This window comes from Temnothorax nylanderi, unplaced genomic scaffold (genome assembly GCF_030848795.1).
Source record: "Temnothorax nylanderi isolate EJ_2023f unplaced genomic scaffold, tnyl_v1.0 TNYL_tig0526_pilon, whole genome shotgun sequence".
Lineage (NCBI taxonomy): Eukaryota > Metazoa > Arthropoda > Insecta > Hymenoptera > Formicidae > Temnothorax > Temnothorax nylanderi.
Genome location: NW_027249588.1, coordinates 33,701 through 55,803, shown reverse-complemented (window position 1 = coordinate 55,803; position 22,103 = coordinate 33,701). Strand labels below are relative to the sequence as shown.

The 22,103-nt window shown below is 32.2% G+C and overlaps 1 protein-coding gene across 1 annotated transcript in view; it reads right to left on the bottom strand.

Annotated features, from left to right (window-relative positions):
* LOC139783655 (cytochrome P450 4c21-like) overlaps nt 1-22,103 on the bottom strand; it is a 38,687-nt gene that overhangs the window by 6,751 nt on the left and 9,833 nt on the right. Inside the window, exons 2-7 of the mRNA XM_071722805.1 lie at nt 11,177-11,368; nt 9,969-10,032; nt 5,304-5,430; nt 5,172-5,235; nt 4,760-4,854; nt 4,626-4,694 (exon numbers count right to left, since the gene is read on the bottom strand). Of these exons, the coding sequence (XP_071578906.1) occupies nt 4,626-4,694; nt 4,760-4,854; nt 5,172-5,235; nt 5,304-5,430; nt 9,969-10,032; nt 11,177-11,368 (611 nt within the window). The remainder of the gene's footprint in view (nt 1-4,625; nt 4,695-4,759; nt 4,855-5,171; nt 5,236-5,303; nt 5,431-9,968; nt 10,033-11,176; nt 11,369-22,103) is intronic.

Below are 22,103 nucleotides of genomic sequence, written 5' to 3'. Positions count from 1 at the left end.
AAGTTATCCTAGTCTTACCCTATCTCTTTCTACATAGCGGCTAGACAGATTTAATATCTTGGGGCAACATTGCTCCGCGAGCCAGGGCCTAGATAGTTTTCCAATATTGGAGCTGGCCATTATTGCCGTTACCACCCAGTACAACCCCAGGCTAGCCTTCCATCATAGCGCCCACATTAACTCGTGGAAAACTAGCCGGGGCCCATACAGCGCCAGGTTGTAATTTCCACCCGGGCCTACGTCCAACAATTAATATTAAAATTTAAAGAAACAGGATCAATAGTAAAGAAAAACAGAACCGTACAAAGATTAGTAAATGAAGCAACTCAACTTGAAGTGTTAGATCATTTTGCAATGAATTTAACATTGTCGATTCGCAAGCTGCAGCTGCAAAAGGTGTCTCATAACATGTACAAAGACAATAATACTATGAGCCTGCATTTGGTCATTTGACCTTCGGCGACTTTGGATCATAGCGCGTTGAGTTCGTAATGAGAAGGGCTACAAACGTAGATATTTAAGAAATCATGTATCTATTAAAAAGAATTAAGTTGACTTTTATTTGACCTTGACGCCTCCACTCAAGGTCAAATTTTTTTTAAATCAAAGTATGTCCCCCTTGCTCCCCTACATTCTCTCCAAATCGTGTTTTGATATCATTACTAATTCCCGAGATATTTCGACTGAAAGTTTTCAAATTGACACCCTGTATATGCTCATATTTAATGATATATGGACTCATATATAATTTTATATAAAGCACCAAATTTTATATATAATCACATATCATATTTCATACTATAATATAAAACCCGACTGTTTGTCTGTCTGTCCGTCTGTCTGTCCGTCTGTCCGCGAACTACTCATTCGTTAGTGGACCGAATTTTTACCAATAGTATATGAAATAGGGGTAGAATTTCCCAGGGAGTGCCATGATGGAAACCGGTATCAGAAATTTTTCCAATTTTTCGGGAAATAATTAACCGAATCTCAAAGAATTGTATATAAAGTAGGGGTAGAATTTCTCGGGGATTGCCATAAAGTGTATAATTTTTTGTTACCGATCTTTTTGGAAACCGGTTACGAAATTTTTCCAATTTCTCGGGAAATAATTGACCAAATCTTAAGGAATTATATATGAAATAGGAATAGAAAGAACTAAAGAATGTAATAAAATTAGAAAAATTGCCAATAATAAAGGGGTTTCCGATTTCTGTTTAAAAAAATGTACGTGATTGCTCCAATTTCCGCAAATTTTGAGATATTAAGCTAAATTTTTTTTATAATTGGTATGGATACTTTTTTGTTACCGATTTTTTGGAAACCGGTTTCAAAATTATTCAAATTTCGAGAATCTTTAAACCAGTGCCAAAATTTTTTTAATTTTTTGAGGATAAGTTTAATTTCTTATTAATAGATCGATTTTCTTGAAATCGGTGCCAAAATTTTTTTAATTTTTTGGGGATGGCAATGATGTGTAGAATTTTTCATATGGTTTTAATTTTTCATTAATGTACCGATTTTTTGTAAACTGCAGGTGCTAAAATTTTTCTGACTGCAAACTATTCAATTAATGGACCGATTTTCTTCAAAACAGTGCCCAAATTTTTCTAATTTTTCGAGGATGGCGATGATGTGTATAATTTTTTATAACCGATTTTCTGAAAACCAGTTCCAAAATTCTTCTAATTTTTCGGGGATGGCGATGATAAGTTTAATTTTTTAGTAATGGACGTATTTTCTTGGATAATTTTTCGTTACCGATTTTTTGGAAACCGGTTTGGAAATTATTCAAATTTCGAGAAATAATGAGTATTAATGAGCCGATTTTCTTGAAACCAGTGCCAAAATTTTTTTAATTTTTTTGCGGATAAGTTTAGTTTTTCATTAATGGATAATTTTTCATTAAAGGATCGATTTTCTTGAAACCGGTGCCAAAATTTTTCTAATTTTTTGAGGATGGCGATGGTGTGTAGAATTTTTCATATGGGTTTAATTTTTTATTAAGTACCGATTTTTTACAAACTGCAGGTGCTAAAATTTTTCGGACTGCGAACTATTCATTCAATTAATGGAGCGATTTTTAAAAAAAACCGTGCCCAAATTTTTCAAATTTTTCGGGGATGGCAATGATGTGTATAATTTTTTATAATCGATTTTTTAGAAATCGGTTCCAAAATATTTATAATTTTTCGGAGATGGTGACGATAAGTTTAATTTGTAGTGGAGGCCAATTTTGTTTAAAATAATAAAATTTAGTTAATAGTAAATAAATGTAATAAAATCAATGAGGTTTTTAGCCGGTGCAAGCCCGGCATAACCCTAGGGACCGGCCCTAGGGTATGCATTAGGCATTTTCCTCCTCCAACGAGAAACAAAAAAATGGCCCAATATCTCAAAATTTGTGGAAATTAGAAAACACACAGGCATTTATGATGTGGAAAAATTAAAACTTCTTTAAAATAAAAAACAATGTATGAATTTTTATTAAAATGAGAGTAAATAAAAGGGTTGTACTACCTGAAGTTAAGTGCCAAAATGCAATGCGATACAGAATTAGAAAAAATAATTGAAAAAATGAAAGTGAGCCGAAAATGGCGGGTCAGCGGAGAGTACATCCGCGCGATGCGCGGGAAAAATGAATATTATCTCTATATATTGTATAAATTTAAGAAAGGAAAATATAACTTAAAGTGGAAAAAAAATTGTTTGCGAAGAAAAAAGTAAGAACAAAGAGGGTTTAGGAAAAGGATTTAGACTAAAAAAAAGAAAAGGTTTTTCGCCCGCGCTTCGCATATTTATATATAATTATGTATAATTATATATAATCTTTTTTTCCCGGGTTCGGAGATATATGCATACACACACACACACACACACACACACACACACACACACACACACACACACACACACACACACACACACACACACACACACACACACACACACACACACACACACACACACACACACACACACACACACACACACACACACACACATACATACACACATACACACACGCACACACACGCACGCACGCGGGGGGGGGGGGGGTGCAAGGGGGACCTTCGGCCTTCCTCCCGCACCCACCTCCGCCGGTAGGCAGCGTGGACCTCGCTTTACAACTTAAAGTACATGCTAAAGGCTGCGGTCCGATTCACGCTCACAGCCTTGTAAAGAGCGATGCTTTCAGCCGCCTTAGCATGTACTTTAAGTTGTAAAGCGAGGTCCACGCTGCCTATCGGCGGAAGTGGGTGCCGAAGGCCCCCCCTTGCACCCCCCCGCGCGCGCGCGCGTGTGTGTGTGTGTATGCGTGTGTGTTCCGGCATGTCGGAAAAAATAGGTATAAAAATAGGTAAAAAAAATTGGTAGGATACATATTTTTCGGGCTCCCCCGATTGATTATTACTGTCGGAGTCACAACAAAGATTTTTACCAAAAGAGCCACAGGAAAATATCAAAATTCGGAAAAAGCCCTATTGTAAATAATTACCATAATTTTTAATTAGATTTGAGCAGATCTGGATACATTCGGTAAATATAATTATATCTCGGCAGATCAAATTATATCTGGTCAGATCTGGTTATATCTGTTCAGATCTGGCCAGATAGAGACAATTTGCAGATCAAATTATATCAAATAGATCTGATGAACCATGGTCATATCTCGGCAGATCTAATTCTTTTTTCCCGGGCGTACATTGTTTATCGTGTATTTAGAAAGTACAAAAATTCGGAATTAAGTAAAACAATCATTGGAAATAATGAGAACAAAAATTGATGAACATTCAATTATTTTAATCTAAACTCATGTCTGAAAAACATTTTATGCAAGTAAATTCGTGATTAGACGTGCGCACACGTTTGTCATGGGCCATATAGCTGCATGATAAGCATCATTTGTTATTGGAAGTCGATAAAACGGCGTGATGTCGACTTTGCCCCGAACGTCGTTTTTTACTTTTGTTACTCCAAAAATATAAAAAATTTGAAAATATGCGAAAACTATTATTGGATTCGTATAAAGCATCAAATTTTCCATCAAAATCACTTACCGGTAGATTCGCAAGAGTAAAGCTCGATGAAAGAGTAGAAATTTTCGAAAGATCAGAAAAATTACTTTTTACCATCAAAAACGTTTATGTTGCGCTAAAAATTACACCATAACTCAGAATGTTACCAAATTCCGTTGATAATACTGGCACATAAAGACGCATTTATAGTATCAAAGGCAAGTTTCTACGATAGATTCAAATTGGCAAAAAGTCTAGTGTCAAGTTTGCCCCGGTTTCTCCTACATACAAAAAATTTATATTTTGTATAAGACTATTAACGTTAATTAACTTATTATAAGCTTAAATATTTTTGTAAATATTTATACAAATTAAATTTAAATTAAGTTTTAACAACAAACCCATAATAATATATGGTTCAATCAACAGTGCTACACATTATCACAACAAAAGTGATATAATAAGTGGTATAATAAATAATAAGTAATAAGCTATAAAAATATGTTGTTTTGATTATTATTTTATTATTTTATATATTTTGAAATTATTAGTTTACAACGCTTCGTTTATTTAATTAGTAAAAATTGTCTTGGAATGAATACATACTTGTATTTTTGGGAAATTTGCTAATATGTAGACAATAAAATTCATCGTAATACTGATTGTGTCACTCGCCTATGTACAGAAATATTTATTTTAATATTTATTTATTTATAATTATTATGAAATGTTGCACGTACCGCTAATAACATTGTCATTACATTATCACGAATATCCTCTTGCGTGAAATTTTCTTCACAGGATGCTTCCATCAAGATATCGAAAAACTTTCTATCTATATTATTTAACGAAAAGTATGAATATAAATTAAAATGTTAATTACTTATTTAATCTTGTGTCAGTATACAGTAAACTTTAAAGTTAAACTGTATTCTCTCTACATAAAAATTGAAAGTAAATTTAGGAAGAGACAATTTCCTAGAAATGTGTGTGTGTGTGTGTGTGTGTGTGTGTGTGTGTGTGTGTGTGTGTGTGTGCGTGCGTGTATGTATTCTACAGCTTTAAACCATTTATTTTGCATATTTTAAACCATTTTGCAAACATTGCATTTTCATAAAGATCAAATTTCGTGTAAAATATTGATATACTTACGAGTTTGATTATTTTCCTTGGTTGTATTCAAATTATTTAATTTATGTATGCGCTGTTGTATCATCTGTATAATAATAGATTATGTAATAAACAAAATAATCCAGGATATTAACAAATATAATTATCATATACCTCATTAGTAAGAGAATGCACCAAATTTGTATCTTCTTTCTGTTTGTGTCCCAAAGCAGTGAGATTGAATATAACATCAGAAAATAATAATATATTCCTTACTCTACATAAAAGAATATTTTTTAACCTGAAACATCGTTTTTTAATAAAACAATGTGAAACTTTGCATAATTATATATGTAGAGTGGTAAGTCCCCTAATAACAAAATAATTTTTTGTTTGCGTTATAAAACAATTTTAGGAGTAAAACATTCTCTAAAAAAAAAAGAAAAAATTGATTTTTACATTTCTAAGCAAATATCGAAACGCGAGAAGAGATATGAAAAAATAATTTAAACAAAAAATTTATGGTTTTAAATGCACTTTACAATAGTATATCTTAATTTTCCAAAAATGGTACATTCTTTAAAATACCTTTATTACTCATTATTGTTTTTGAATATTTTAAAAAATATTTTATGTTATAAAATTATATTAAAACTTATGTTGCGCCAAATTCAACCATGTATCATAAAATTGTGTTACAAAATATAAGATAATTCTTGTCTTTATTCTTGCAAGATAAGATAAGGATGCACTATCCATATTAGTCTTATCCGCACGCTGGCACTGTTTGATGATGGTTAATATTTTTTTTCTTTTTTGTAAGTTCTTGCAATACATGCAACGATGCAAAACACGTAGCAATATGTAAAGTCCAATTACGTAAATGATCTTTATATACTACATATATGCATTATAACTTAATAATATAAAAAACGAATCGAGTCTTTGATGATATATAGAAAATCATAATTTAAGTGATTATAATTTTAAAATAGCATTTTGTAAATTTAATTTAATTTAAGATGTAAAAGCATAATAATATCAGAAAAATGTATAAATGTTTTATAAAATTTTTTGTAACGAAAATTAGGTTGCATACTCGTATCTAATAATTGCATTTTTCCTCTTGTTCCAAAATGGTAGATATAGTTAGTAATATAATAGGTATTTCACATAGATTCTGGTAAAAAAAATACGTATGTATTTTATATATTTTGCGTAAAACTGCAATATACAGGATGAGTTTTATTTTGCCAATCATCTTCGCTAAGTACCTCAGAAAGTATTGGTTTATTGGAAAAATGTTTCGGATAAAAGTTGGAGAGTTTAAAGAAAGCCAATAAACGATCTTGTTAGATTTTGGGTCCGAGGTGCGTATTAAGCCCACTAGTAGTAGGGGAGCCCAAGAGGGGATTTTGGGATTTACTCGAGCGCGACAGATTAACATATAGGGGGATACCTTGCACCCTGTTGAATACCTCCACTATATATAAGCCCTTAATATAGGATCGCGCGTCTAGGGCAGCCGATCAGAATAGTAAAAAAAAATCGATCGTTAGAAATACTCGAGCGCGTCAGATTAAGGTAAGGTGGGTTAATAACATGCTGAAAAGTGTGCATTTCAATAATCTGACGATTTGAGCGTGACGTAAGGGAGTGGGAGGGTCACAAACTTGCAAAAAAAAACGTCACTTTGACATTCTCGAGCGCGGTCGAATTTTTTTTTATTTTGAAGGAAATAATTCAAGAATAACGGAAAAAATATAATCTGCCGATTTCCACAAGCCGAAGCAGCACAAATCGTCAGAAAAGTTTAGTGCGTGCAGCTGTAGTGAAGCATGTATTCCCCACTCTACGCCTCTATTTCCCTTTCACTTTTTCTCGATCTCTTACTCTCTCGCACCGTCCCCACACTACTTTCCGTCGCCATGACACCATCACAGCTGATCACACGCGTTCGTGGCAGTACAACGCTCTAGCTTGTTTGTCTGTTTAAATATTATAATATTTGTGTTAGTAATTATCTAATACGACGATGAGTGATGATACTCTAAAGTGTGTATTTTGTATGTATTTTCTACGGATAAAGATGAAGATTAAAAAAAATTTTTTAAAATTTTTTTTTTTATTTTACTATTTTTTTCTGCATATATTATAATTGAAAGAAATAGATTTTTTTATTTGCATTCTATTTTCCATGCATTTTATTTGTCACATTTAGTAATTTAAAAAAAAATTTTTTTTTAATTTAACAATTTTTTTTTAATTTGTCAGATTAAGAAAATCCCTCCAAATAATCGTCAGATTATGGGTCAGCACGATTAGGACATCAAGCTGAATCACCTGTATAATAATCTGACGCGCTCGAGTATTTCAAAATGGCGATTTTTTTTTGCATTATCAAGAAGCCGCCATGAGCTTGCGTCATGTCCGAATCGTCAGTCTTTTGAATGGGAGCTTCTTTCGGGTTCACTTAACATCCCCTCTGAATATCTGACGCGCTCGAATAAATTTTTTTTTTTTTTCGTTTTCAACCCTTCCGTACAGCCACCCCCACCATGCAAACCGGCAGATTAACATACCTCCAATATCAGAGACACGTGGGGCGTATACACTATCAATATCTGACGCGCTCGAGTATTTTCATGTGACTATTTTTTTTTACATTTTTGAAAACCTGTAGACGCTTCCCCCACCGGTGAAAGGGTGTACATTATATAACCTTTTTTTCTTTCTACCATCTAATCTTCAAAATCCAATAGGTTCCTACGACGCTCGAGTAAATCCCCATTTAGCACTCTGGGCTCCCCTACTATAGGGCCAACGTTAACTTTTTAAAATAAAAACCCGTATTTCTTATTGTATAATCTTTTTTTACTAATAAATTTGAACAACTTTTGTCAAAAACATTTTTTATTTGCTTAATATTTTTTGAGATATTCAAGAAAAACTTAAATTGGTAGCTTTTTCAATATTTAGCTTTACGATATCTCGATAATTGTTTGTCAGAGAGAAAAGTGATACAGGTCTTATTGACTTGATTTGATCTCAAGAATATGCTATTGCAACAGTATCCCAACTTTTTTAAATATTTGTGTATACATAAATGAAAGCTCTTAGAAGATGTAGAAGTACACAAGTATTTAAAAAAGTTTAGATATTATTGCAACAGCATATTCTTGAGATCAAATCAAGTCAAAAAGTCCTGCACCACTATTCTCTGACAAGCAATTATCGAGATATCGTAAGCTAAATATTAAAAAAGTTATTAATTTAAGTTTTCCTTGAATATCTCAAAAAGTATTAAGCAAATAAAAAAATGTGTTATACAACAGTTGTTTAAATTAATTAGTAGAAAAAGATAATACAATAAAAATGAAGGTTTTCTTTTAAAAAATTTAACTTGGGCCATACTAGGCCCAACATAAGCCTCCGAACCCAAAATCTAATAAGATCGTTTATTGGTCGTCTTTGAAACCTCCAACTTTTATCTGAAACATTTGTCCAGTAAATCAATACTTTCTGAAATAATTGACGGATATAATTGGCACACGAAATAAAACTTACTCTGTTTATAAAAATCGGATAATAAGTCGTTTTCTAGCTCAAATAAAAAATTATTGTATTGTTAGAACGTCTTCATATACATATATATAATTACGCAAAGTTTCAGATTTTTTTAAATTTTCGCGTTACAGAATGTCTTTTGTAAAAGGAAATAATATAGTTTCTTTTTAATAATATGGTACATATCATATGTAGGGGAGACCGGGGCGAAGTCGGCCCTTTTTTTCGGTGCCGATTTTTAACAACAAAATAAATAATTTTAGTGAAATATAGTATACCATTGTAAAGAGTGAACCCTTGGCTACAAAATTTATATAGGCATTTTTGGTCTACGTCGCTTTGTTCAACCGGTATAGAGTAAAAACGACAAAGGTGCAAAAATCGAAAAGTTAAAATTCCCGGGGCGGAGTCGTGTCTTCATTCTCGGACTGGATTTTAAATAAAGATACATAATTTTGATTATAAAAAATAATAGAATACACTTTATTCATTGTTTTTTAGTAGAAAAATGGAAAACGGAAAATAATTTCAAGAAAATTAATTTTCTTTTTCGCTAACAGTTGAAGCATGTAAAACCAGAGTCTGACGAGCGCACGCACTCGTTGTGTGCCTTACGCCTGCACGAAATGCACTGTTTTTCATCGGTTCTGTTTTCTATTATCTCCGAGCATACGCAGCACATATTATTTAGTTTTCTTGACTTCGTTTTGGCTTGGAAACGACTTCGCCCCGAACACAAGTTTTAGGTTTGGTCGCTTATAAAATAATAGAAATCAATGAAAATAAAAAACTGCACTGGATTCGTGTTCAGCATGCATTACTCTTTAGAATCACTTACTTTGAGATTCGGAGAGACCATAATACTTAAGATATTACAAACTTTTGACGTGGAAGAAATTTTACTTTCGACCTGCGAAAACACGTTTGCTTCGATAAGAATTACAACATGGCACGTAACCTCACTAAACTCCGTTGGTCACGTGGGCACCATAAGCCGCGCTTACAGTATTAATGGCGAGTTCACACAACATACAGATTTCGAGATAATTGCAAAAACGACTCCGCCCCGGGGCCGACTTCGCCCCGGTCTCCCCTAATTTATTTATAGCAAAAATTAACTTTAAATGAATTGACAAATTATAAAAAAATTTTCTTGATACACACAAATGTAATTTTTCAGGAAAATACAAAAATTTTATTCAAATAGATTTATTGTTATTGTTGTTATATAATTTATTAATTATGAGTATTTAGAATAAAAAATGTTAATACCTCTGAACTGCTTTTAAGTAGTCGTTGTTTTTATTTGGTTCCAACTGGATACCCATCATAGAATCTTTACAGTAATAACATGAAAAGAACATTTCATTATTTGAAATATTAATGTGCAATTGATTAAACTATTAATTTTTGTACTATACTGCCCAACTTTCGGACCGCTGAAACTCGGCTAAAAATCATTTTGGTAAAATATTGAGAAAGACATTTTGAAGCTAATACTTTAATGTATTTTTAGCAATTTTTGAAAATGTTTTATTTTTATTGTTCTGTGGACCAAAACTCACGTTACTTTGTTCTTTAGAATTATATTGTTATTTTTTAAATGTGGTTTAAAATTTTAACTATTTGAGCATTTGACATATAGTCTTTATTTTTTGTTGAGTAGCATTGACAAGGAGTCTTATTTAAAACAGTACAGTGGAATAACTCAGTTGAGCTCCGAACCTAAAATTGAATAAGATTATCTATTGACCCCTTTCAAACAATACAACTTTCATCTTATACATTTTTTTGTCAACCTCTTCTTTTATGAGTTATTTGACCGTACTGTTTTAAATGGAACCTCCAGTGTATATCAAACATAATATAATATTGAAGATGAAAAAATTATTTCATTATCAAACACGTGAGAGTAGTTATCAGCTGCTTAAAAAATAACATTATATAATAAATATTTTTTAAATCTTATAATATAAAATATCTTATAAAAAATACTAGACATTACAGACGCGCGCTATTTAGCTACACAAGAGATACACACAACTGTCAAAATATGCCATATATGACAGCCGTTCATGAAGTAAGCGCAGCGAGAGAACCGATCGGCATCTCGGAAAAGAGTCAATAATTAACTTCGACATCTTCGAGAAGACTTCAAGAGATACGAGTATCGATTTAATATGCCTTTTTAAAATAAGAATCTCATAAAAAATGTAAATCTTGAAATAAAATGTATATCATATATAAAAATATAAAATAAAAATTTTCTCTGTATGATACCAAAATATTCTTAATATAGTAAATTAATCTTAACTTAAAATTAATAGTATTTACAAGTGTATGTGTGTGTGTGTTTGTGTATTTAAATAATATGAAAACTATTATATTGTTAATGTATCAAAAATCTTGTAATTATTTCGAAAAAATTTTTATCATATGTTAATAGTTTACAAATATATCAAATTACATAACCATCTCACCACATGCTATTTTCCAAGCACAATTGGATATTTGTTCCAGAAGGATAATTTCGTTTCCATTTAAATAACCATCTTTTTCTAATTTATATGTAAATATTACAGATTGTTCAACAAATACATCAAAGAAATTTCGCAACATGTATGAATTAAATGTTGGTGCAGCCAGTTTCCTTCTTCGAGTCCACAAGGATGCTGAAATAATTATTATAAAAGACTAAAAACAATATGTAATGAACAATATCACAATATTCAAAAGAAAGACTAGTATGTATTAGAGATATTAATATAAAGAAATGGTTCAAGAAATTGGGATTGCTAAAAGTTAGTATTATTAAATAATATTAGAAGTTACAATAAAATGTAAAATATTGTAAAATATAGTATAAATGTAACTATATGTATAAATTTTCCGGGAGTGCTATAAAGTGTATAATTTTTCGTTACCGATTTTTTGGAAGTCGGTACCGAAATTTTTTTAATTTTTCGGGAATTAATTGACCGAATCTCAAAGAATTGTATATGAAGTAGGGGTAGAATTTCCAGGGGATTGTTTATAATTTCCCGGGATAAAGTTTATAATTTTTCGTTACCGATCTTTTTGGAAACCGGTTACGAAATTTTTCCAATTTCTCGAGAAATAACAAATAGTTCGCGGTCAGACAGACAGACATACAGACGTCAGGTACTTATATATATAGATAGGGGTAGAAAAAACTAAAGAATGTAATAGAATTAGAAAAAAACCTGCACATTGCTTCCTCTATGAGGAAGCCTGTTTTTTTATGCATAATTATTAGTAGATATTTATTAATTTGGCTTCCTCATAGAGAAAGCAATGTGCAAGTTTCTACTTGCTCACTTAAACAAGTTTCTACTTGCACACTTAAAACCTATGAGGAAGCAATGTGCAAGTTTCTACTTGCACACTTAAAAACTACGAGGAAGCAATGTGCAAGTTTTTACTTGCACACTTTTTTTTATGGATAGAGTATCATTAAAGATAGATTGGTGTTAAATTTGGCAATGATCGGTGAAGGGGTCACCAATTTTTGCCTAAAAAGTGTACAAGTCATACACGTAATCTTATATATAATGTATCATTAAAGGGAGGTTGTTTTGAATTTGGCGAAGATTAGTGAAAGGGTTACCGATTTCTGCCTAAAAAATGTATAAGGTAGACCGAGGCAAATCGGATTACTAATTAGCACGATAAAATAGCTCATTTAAAATAAAACACTAACGAAAATTGTCTTAAAACTTATATTAATCCGATTCGCCTCAATCTACTCTAAGTTATTTGATGGATAGAGTACACGGAGAAAATTGCTACGGTTGTTACAACAACATTCTCTATGATTGAAAAAGAAATGTATGTGAATTCAAGTTAAATTGATATTACATTGAATGTAGCTGTTAAGATATGCTCATTTATACAGTTTTCATAACCGTAGTTCTTACGATACGTGACATTCGGTTACAATACCCTCGTATATGGTTGCCTCAACCAAAGGATTATTGCTATCTCTCTTATGTGGTCTGCAGCACAAATATTATGGTTGAGAGATCCATAAGATATAGCTGCACGGTACAGCACTGAATCACTGATTGAGAGTTTAGTTCCATTGCGCGCGCAAAAGAATTTCTGCATAGAATAAAGTGGATTTGATAAGGATTTGATAAGGATGTTTTAACTTTATAAATATACTTTTTTCATAAATATATTTACGAACACAAAATTTCGTAATGAGCCGACACTGGTTTCTGACATTCACCCGACATTAAGAAATATTATATCATATATCCAATTTAAAATTTTATTACTCTTTTTAAACTGAATTTGTTTCTTAAGATGATTTTTGAAAAATTATATATTTGCGCTGATTATGACATATGTAGACTATATATAACACTTACATTAAATTAAGAAGTAGTCTACCACGTAAGGCAGTTGGCTCACGATCTAGAGGTCCCGAGTTCGAATTCCACCAAGGTAAGTGTTTTTTTCAAATACGAGAAAATATTTATAATCATAGACTGCATCTTAAGAAACAAATTTAGTTAAAAAATAGTAATAAAATCTCGAAATAAATAATTTTTTTATATTTAGCATTAGTACCTACACATAATCATTATGGTTGTAACATCCATATATTATGGTTGAAACATCCATATAGTAGCTACCCTCACTAAGGTTAGGGCAACCATATAGGTCACTTCCAGAGTACTATGGTTTCCATAACCCTTTTGTATGGATGGGCGAAAATTAACATTATTATTCTGTTGTAGCAACCGTAACTTTTTCTCCGTGTATCATTAAAGGAAGATTGTTATTTAATTTGGCGAGGATTGGTGAAAGGATTACCGATTTCTGCTTAAAAAGTGTATAAGATGTACATGTAATTTTATATATAGAGTATTATTAAAAGAAGGTTGTTTTGATTTTGCGAGGTGAATGGGTTACCGATTTCTGCTTAAAAAATGTGTAAGTTATTTGATGGATAAAGTATCATTTAAGAAAGGTATTGAATTTGGCAAGGATCGGTGAAGGAGTTACCGATTTTTGCTAAAAAAGTTACATGTATTAGTTATACATGTAATTTTATATAGAGTATCATTAAAAAAAGATTGATATTGAATTTGGCGATAATCGGTAAAAAGGTTCTTTCTTTATACTGAATTTTTCAAAATTTTAAACGCCTTTAATTCAAGAACTGATCAACCAAATCTTAAAGAATTATATATAAAATAAGTGTAAAAAAGACTGAAGAATATAATAAAACTAGCTGGTTACCCGGGCTTCGCCCCGGAGGACATATGTAATAAGACACGCAAATAGTCTCTCTCTCTCTCTCTCTCTCTCTCTCTCTCTCTCTCTCTCTCTCTCTCTCTCTCTCTCTCTCTCTCTCTCTCTCTCTCTCTCTCTCTCTCTCTCTCTCTCTCTCTCTCTCTCTCTCTCTCTCTCTCTCTCTCTCTCTTTCCTCTCTCTCTCTCTCTCTTTCTCTCTCTCCCCCTCCCTCCTTCCCTCCATCTCTCCCTCTCTCCCTCCCCGTAAAATTCTACCCCTGTTTTATATACAATTCTTTAAGATTCGGTCAATTATTTCCCGAAAAATTGGAAAAATTTCGGATACCGGTTCCCGAAAAGATCGGTAACGAAAAACTATACACTCTATAGCACTCCCCGGAAAATTCTACCCCTGTTTCATATATAATTCTTTAAGATTCGGTTGAAAACTGTAGATTTGCATAGCGGACAAACATACATACATTCATTTATATATAGAAATTAGAAATAGTCCAATATTTCAAAATATACAAAAGTTAGAGCAACCAAGGGCATTTCTAAAAAAATTTAAAATTTTATAAAGAAAGAACCTTTTTACCGATTATCGCCAAATTCAATATCAACCTTCTTTTAATGATACTCTATATAAAATTACATATACAACTTATACATGTAACTTTTTGAGCAGAAATCGGTAACTCCTTCACTGATCATCGCCAAATTCAATACCTTCCTTAAATAATATTCTATCCATCAAATAACTTACACATTTTTTAAGCAAAAATCGATAACCCTTTCATCGACCCTCGCAAAATTCAAAACAACTTTATTTTAATGATACTCTATATAAAATTACATGTACGTCTTATACACTTTTTAAGCAGAAATCGGTAATCCCTTCACCGATCCTCAAAAAATTCAAAATTTTATAAAGAAAGAACTCTTTTACCGATTGTTAGATATACCGATAATCAACCAAATCTTAAAGTATTATGTATGAAATAGGGGTAAAAGACTGAAGAATATAATAAAATTAGAAATAGCCCAATATTTAGAAAAGAACCCCTTTACCGATCATCGCCAAATTCAATACCAACCTTTCTTAAATGATACTCTATCGATTAAAAAAAAATTCAGCCCGATATCTCAATATTTGCGAAAGTTAGAGCAACCACGGACATTTCTAAAAAAAATGCAAAATTTTTTTAAAAAAGAACCCCTTTACCGATCATCGCCAAATTCAATACCAACCTTCCTTGAATGATACTCTATCGATTAAAAAAAATTTCAGACCGATATCTCAATATTTGCGGAAGTTAGAGCAACCACGGACATCAAGTCCGCACATACACACACACATACACACATACGGACATTTTTTTAAATGCAATATTTCGACGTTTTAAAACACTCTGAAGATATTAGCATCAAAAACTCAAAAAACAATCTTTTCTTTGGTTTCTTCTACCCCCATTTCATATATAATTCTTTTAAATTTGGTTGATTAGACCCAACTTTATACGCAATCAAAGGTTCATGTACGAAATTTACGAAAACAAAGCTTCCTCTATGAGGAAGCAAAAATTAGAAATAGCCCAATATTTAAAAAAGAACCCTTTTACCGATCATCGCCAAATTCAATACCAACCTTTCTTAAATGATACTCTATCGATTAAAAAAAATTCAGCCGGATATCTCAATATTTGCGGAAATTAGAGCAACCACGGACATTTCTAAAAAAATTCAAAAATTTTTTTAAAAAGAACCCCTTCACCGATCATCGCCAAATTCAATACCAACCTTCCTTAAAAATAATACTCTATCAATTAAAAAAAATTCAGCCCGAAATCTCAATATTTGCGAAAGTTAGAGCAACCACGGACATTTCTAAAAAAATGCAAAATTTTTTTAAAAAAGTGTGCAAGTAGAAACTTGCACATTGCTTCCTCATAGTTTTTAAGTGTGCAAGTAGAAATTTGTACATTGCTTTCTTATAGTTTTTAAGTGTGCAAGTAGAAACTTGCACATTGCTTCCTCATAATTTTTAAGTGTGCAAGTAGAAACTTGCACATTTCTTCCTCATAATTTTTAAGTGTGCAAGTAGAAACCTGCACATTGCTTCCTCATAGTTTTTAAGTGTGCAAGTAGAAACCTTTGCTCACAAAGCTCCTCTATGAGGAAGCTTTTATTTTATTCGATGTATAATTATTAGTATTTATTTGTTTTGGCTTCCTCATAGAGGAAGTTTTGTGAGCAAAGGTTTCTACTTGCACACTTAAAAACTATGAGGAAGCAATGTGCAGGTTTCTACTTGCATACTTAAAAATTATGAGGAAGCAATGTGCAAGTTTCTACTTGCACACTTAAAAATTATGAGGAAGCAATGTGCAAGTTTCTACTTGCACACTTAAAAACTATAAGAAAGCAATGTACAAATTTCTACTTGCACACTTAAAAACTATGAGGAAGCAATGTGCAAGTTTCTACTTGCACACTTAAAAATTATGAGGAAGCAATGTGCAAGTTTCTACTTGCACATTTAAAAACTATAAGAAAGCAATGTACAAATTTCTACTTGCACACTTAAAAACTATGAGGAAGCAATGTGCAAGTTTCTACTTGCACACTTTTTTTTATTGTGGTAAGCTTTATTGATTGTTTCAAACTCTTAATAAAATTATAATTCTTTAAAACTTTCAAATCATAGTTTAAATCGACCGAACAAAAGCACAACCTGCTTCGCGCGATTGGTCATATACCGTAATAATTATTTATTTTCTCCTGGGTGTCATCCTATTGGACTTTAGAACTCGGTGCATATATTTTAATAAATAAAGTATTAATAAAGAATAGATGGTATTGAATTTTGTTAGAAATGTCCTTGGTTGCTTTTTTACAATTTCTGAGATAGTGGGATGTATTCTTTTTAAAGAGAGTATTATTAAAAGAAAGTTGATGTTGATTTTAGTAATCGATGAAAGGATTATTTTCTATTGTAATTTAAAAAAATATCTTTTTATTGGAAATATTTTTAAAAATAATTTAATTTTTTATTTAGTAAAAAATGTAAGATTAAATTATTTCATTATATATTTCTGAAAACTTGTAACAATATTGCTATGTTTGTATGTTTTTATGTTTTTAAACAATATTCAAACAATATTAAAATTATATAATTAATTTTACGGAGTGGGTACTAAGACTGCCCACTCCAACCCTCCTCCTTTCTCAGGCCGGGCTTGAAGAAGCAGAAATCGGTAACCCTCTCACCGATCCTCGAAAAATTCAAAACAACCTTCCTTTAATAATACTCTATATGGGTGTTTCTACGTAAATAGCGTTTTTTCAGATTGCAAATATCTCAATTTCAAACATACCTAAAAAAAATTTTTTTTTTCCTGTTTTTGAGTGAATATAGAAGCAGAAACATACCCTGAAAGCCAGCGTACTACAACATCAAAAACCTGAAAGTAATGGCTTATTCATCAGTGATCTGGTAAAGTGCGGTAATGAGTCGACTTTGCATGTCTAGTAAAATATTGAATTACCTCAACAATGAGTGATTTTGAGAGGAAATGTCAAAAAAATTCCTAAAATTACTTATTCCCGAGATAAATTCACAATTAGCAAAAAAATTCAATTTGATAAATGCCGGTTTACCATTTTCGTATTTGTACCGTATTTGATTTTATTTCGCCGTATTTTACCGTATTTGATTTTATTTCGCCGTATTTTACCGTGTTTGATTTTATTTCAACGTTTTTTACCGTGTTTGATTTTATTTCAACGTCAAACCCATGAATGGCCAGGTGAATGACATGCCAGTAGACTGACATTTCATGGTTGAATTAATCTCACTTTCTCCTGAATTGACGTAAACCAATTTCCATTAAAAATCAAGTTTAGCCTACCAAATATCATCAGAATTTTACCACTAGAAGGAAAAATTTACTGCGATATAATAAAAAAAGATGTGCCAGGCAAATGACGCGTAATTTTATGACATACCTTTTCTCAAGTGAAATACACGATTACGATTGTATCACGCTCAAAACAACCAACCACCAACAATGTAAACAACACACCTGATGTCCAATTCTTGAAATCTCCACACCAGACTCCCATTGAATCGATGCAACATGGCGGAACCGCGGTAAAATTCAAAATGTGCAATTTTACTCCATATGTCCGGACCAAGTTTGAAGCCGGTTTTTTCGGTTCCAAAGGGAGATTTATGTTTAATAATGATGTTAAAATCTTAGTTCTATATTATGATTGAATGAACATGGGGAATTTTCAATTAAGTTTGCAATTGGAGGGAGTAAGTGTGACTGGAATAGAGAATTTTCGACAATGGACAGGCCAGGTAACTGACATTTTTAGGAGTTTCTGCATGTTTCCATTGGATAAGCCACTCCCCAATTAACAGATTATTGTGCGATACTTCAAATACGATGCAGTAGTAAACTTTTACAACGCTTGCTTACCCTCCTCTCAATCATGAACATATAACAAGCTTGGACAGTAAAAAACGCTATTTACGTAGAAACACCCATATAAAATTACATGTACACCTTTTTACCAATTATCGCCAAATTCAATACATGTAACTTTTTGAGCAGAAATCGGTAACTCCTTCACTGATCTTCGCCAAATTCAATACCTTCCTTAAATAATATTCTATCCATCAAATAATTTACACATTTTTTAAGCAAAAATCGATAACCCTTTTACCAACCCTCGCAAAATTCAAAACAACTTTATTTTAATGATACTTTATGTAAAATTACATGTACATCTTATACACTTTTTAAGCAGAAATCGGTAATTCCTTCACCAAACGTCAAAAAATTCAAAATTTTATTTTAAAAAAACCCTTTTACCGATTATTAGATATACCGATAATCAACCTAATCTTAAAGTATTATATATGAAATAGGGGTAGAAAAGACTGAAGAATATAATAAAATTAGAAGTAGCCCAATATTTCAAAATTTGCAAAAGTTATAGCAACCACGGACATTTCTAAAAAAATTCAAAAATTTTTTAAAAAAGAACCCCTTTACCGATTATCGCCAAATTCAATACCAACCTTCTTTAAATGATACTCTATCAATTAAAAAAAATGCAGCCCGATATCTCAATATTTGCGAAAGTTAGAGCAACCACGGACATTAAGTCCGCACATACACACACACACACACATGCGATTTTAATGCGATATTTCGACATTTTAGAACACTCTGAACATATTAACATCAAAAACTCAAAAAACAATCTTTTCTTTGGTTTCTTCTACCCCTATTTCATATATAATTCTTTTAAATTTGGTTGACTAGACCCAACTTTATACTCAATCAAAGGTTCATATACGAAATTTACGAAAACAAAGCTTCCTCTATGAGGAAGCAAAAGAACCCTTTTACCGATCATCGCCAAATTCAATACCAACCTTCCTTGAATGATACTCTATCGATTAAAAAAAAAACAGCCCGATATCTCAATATTTGCGGAAGTTAGAGCAACCACGGACATCAAATCCGCCCATACACACATACACACATACACACATACACACATACACACATACACACATACACACATACAGACATTTTTTTAATGCGATTTTTCGACGTTTTAGAACATTTTGAACACATTGGCATCAAAAACTCAAAAAATAATCTTTTCTTTGGTTTCTTCTACCCCTATTTCGAATATAATTCATTTAAATTTGGTTGATTAGACCCAACTTTATACGCAATCAAAGGTTCATATACGAAATTCACGAAAACAAAGCTTCCTTTATGAGGAAGCAATTGCTAATAGTAAAGGGGTTTTTGATTGCTGTTTAAAAAAAAAATGTACGTGATTGCTCCAATTTCCGCAAATTTTGAGATATCAAGCTGATTTTTTTATGGATAATTTTTTTTATGAATAATTTTTATGGATAATTTTTCGTTACCGATTTTTTGGAAACCGATTTGGAAATTATTCAAATTTTGAAAAATAATGTGTATTAATTGACCGATTTTCTTGAAACCAGTGCCAAAATTTTTTTAATTTTTGGAGGATAAGTTTAATTTTTCATTAATGGATAATTTTTGGCTGTTCTTTCGAAAACGTCCGTGCTCCGATTTAGTTGAAACTTTGTGAATAGGTTCCTTTTAGATAAAAAAGACATATACCAAAAGGATTTCTTGCGACTCCAAAGTTTAGCAACTTTTTTAACATTTTTAACTTGCTGCCTCCGCGCATACATTTTCCACGCAAAACGAGGTGTCACATGGGTTTACAACTTTCCATGCGTGGAAAGCTCACGCATGTACTTTGGAGGCACACTATGTGTCTAGTTTAATAATAGTGGAGCCCCCCGCAGGGGGGCGGAACCTACTGCCTTCACGCATACACTTTTCACGCGCACCGAGGTTCACCCCCACCCCCCCTGCTTTCGGGGGAGGTGCGGCAGCCCCTCCCCCGCTTACGTGTGTACTGTTTATACACACACAATTGAAGTATTATTTAAAAATTCATATTAACTTTCCACGCATGAAAAGTTCACGCATACACTTTTCACGCGAACCGAGGTTCACCCCCATCCCCCTGCTTTCGGGGAAAGTGCGGTAGCCCCTCCCCCGCTTACGTGTGTACTGTTTATATACACACAATTGAAGTATTATTTAAAAATTCATATTAACTTTCCACGCATGAAAAGTTCACGCATACACTTTTCACGCGAACCGAGGTTCACCCCCATCTCCCCCCTGCTTTCGGGGGAGGTGCGGTAGCCCTTCCCTCGCTTACGTGTGTACTGTTTCTCTCTCTCTCTCTCTCTCTCTCTCTCTCTCTCTCTCTCTCTCTCTCTCTCTCTCTCTCTCTCTCTCTCTCTCTCTCTCTCTCACACACACACACACACACACACACACACACACACACACACACACACACACACACACACACACACTGCTAATTCTGTGTATATTATTATACTATGTGATAGATTATATAAAATGATATCTCGAAAACTATGCAGTTTACAACGTTTCTGATTTTCTGAAGTTTCGCCAATAATGTTTATGTTATGACTTTGACGGGTATAACTTTATGGTTGTTTACATTACTTGAGAGCTGTTTTGGTTTGTTTCGCGTGGAAAATGTATGCGCGGAGGCAGCAAGTTAAAAATGTTAAAGAAGTTGCTAAACTTTGGAGTTGCAAAAAATCCTTTTGGTATGTGTCTTTTTTATCTAAAAGGAACCTATTCACAAAGTTTCACCTAAATCTGAGCACGGACGTTTTCGGAAGTTTCGCCTAATTTTTTATTAATGCACTGAGAAAAAAAAATCGTTGATTCAAAGAAATATTATTTGATTCAACTAAATGCAGCGGTCACGGGCTGTCAAGCTAACATTTGTTAATTCAACAAATATTATATAAAATAAAATAAAATATTTCTTGATATTACTCACGTATATTTGATTTAAATATATTAATATTTACATTAAACAAATCACACCAACTGAACGAGTTTAGTCAAATTAACAACATTTTTTTCTCAGTGTGGATCGATTTTCTTGAAACAGGTGCAAAAATTTTTCTAATTTTTTAACCGACTTCAAAAAAAGGAGGTTCTATATTCGGCGTGTATGTATGTATGTCCACGATTTTCTCTAAAACTACTGGACGGATTTAAATGCGGTTTTCACCCTCCTATAGAGCAATTCTCTAGGAAACTTTTAGTACATGAAATATCACGCTAGAACATCAGGGTACGGAGCAGTAAGGAAATATGCGATAATAAATTAGTCATATTAATTTAATAAAGCACTAAAAAAGTATAAAATAAAATTTTTTTTTTTAAATAGAACCGACTTCAAAAGAAGCTCTAAAAAGTATTTAAAAAATAAAAAAGGATTGAAAAAAGCTTTAAAAAGTATAAAATAATGCTTTTAAGAATTTCTTTCAATTTTTTGAAATCGGTGTAAAATGAATAATACTTTTAAGAATTCCTTTCAATTTTGAAGTCGGCGCCAAATTAATAATTACTAAATTAATTTGGCGCCGACTTCAAAAATTGAAAGGGATTCTTAAAAGTATTATTCATTTTGCACCGATTTCAAAAAATTGAAAGGGATTCTGTTTAGTCCC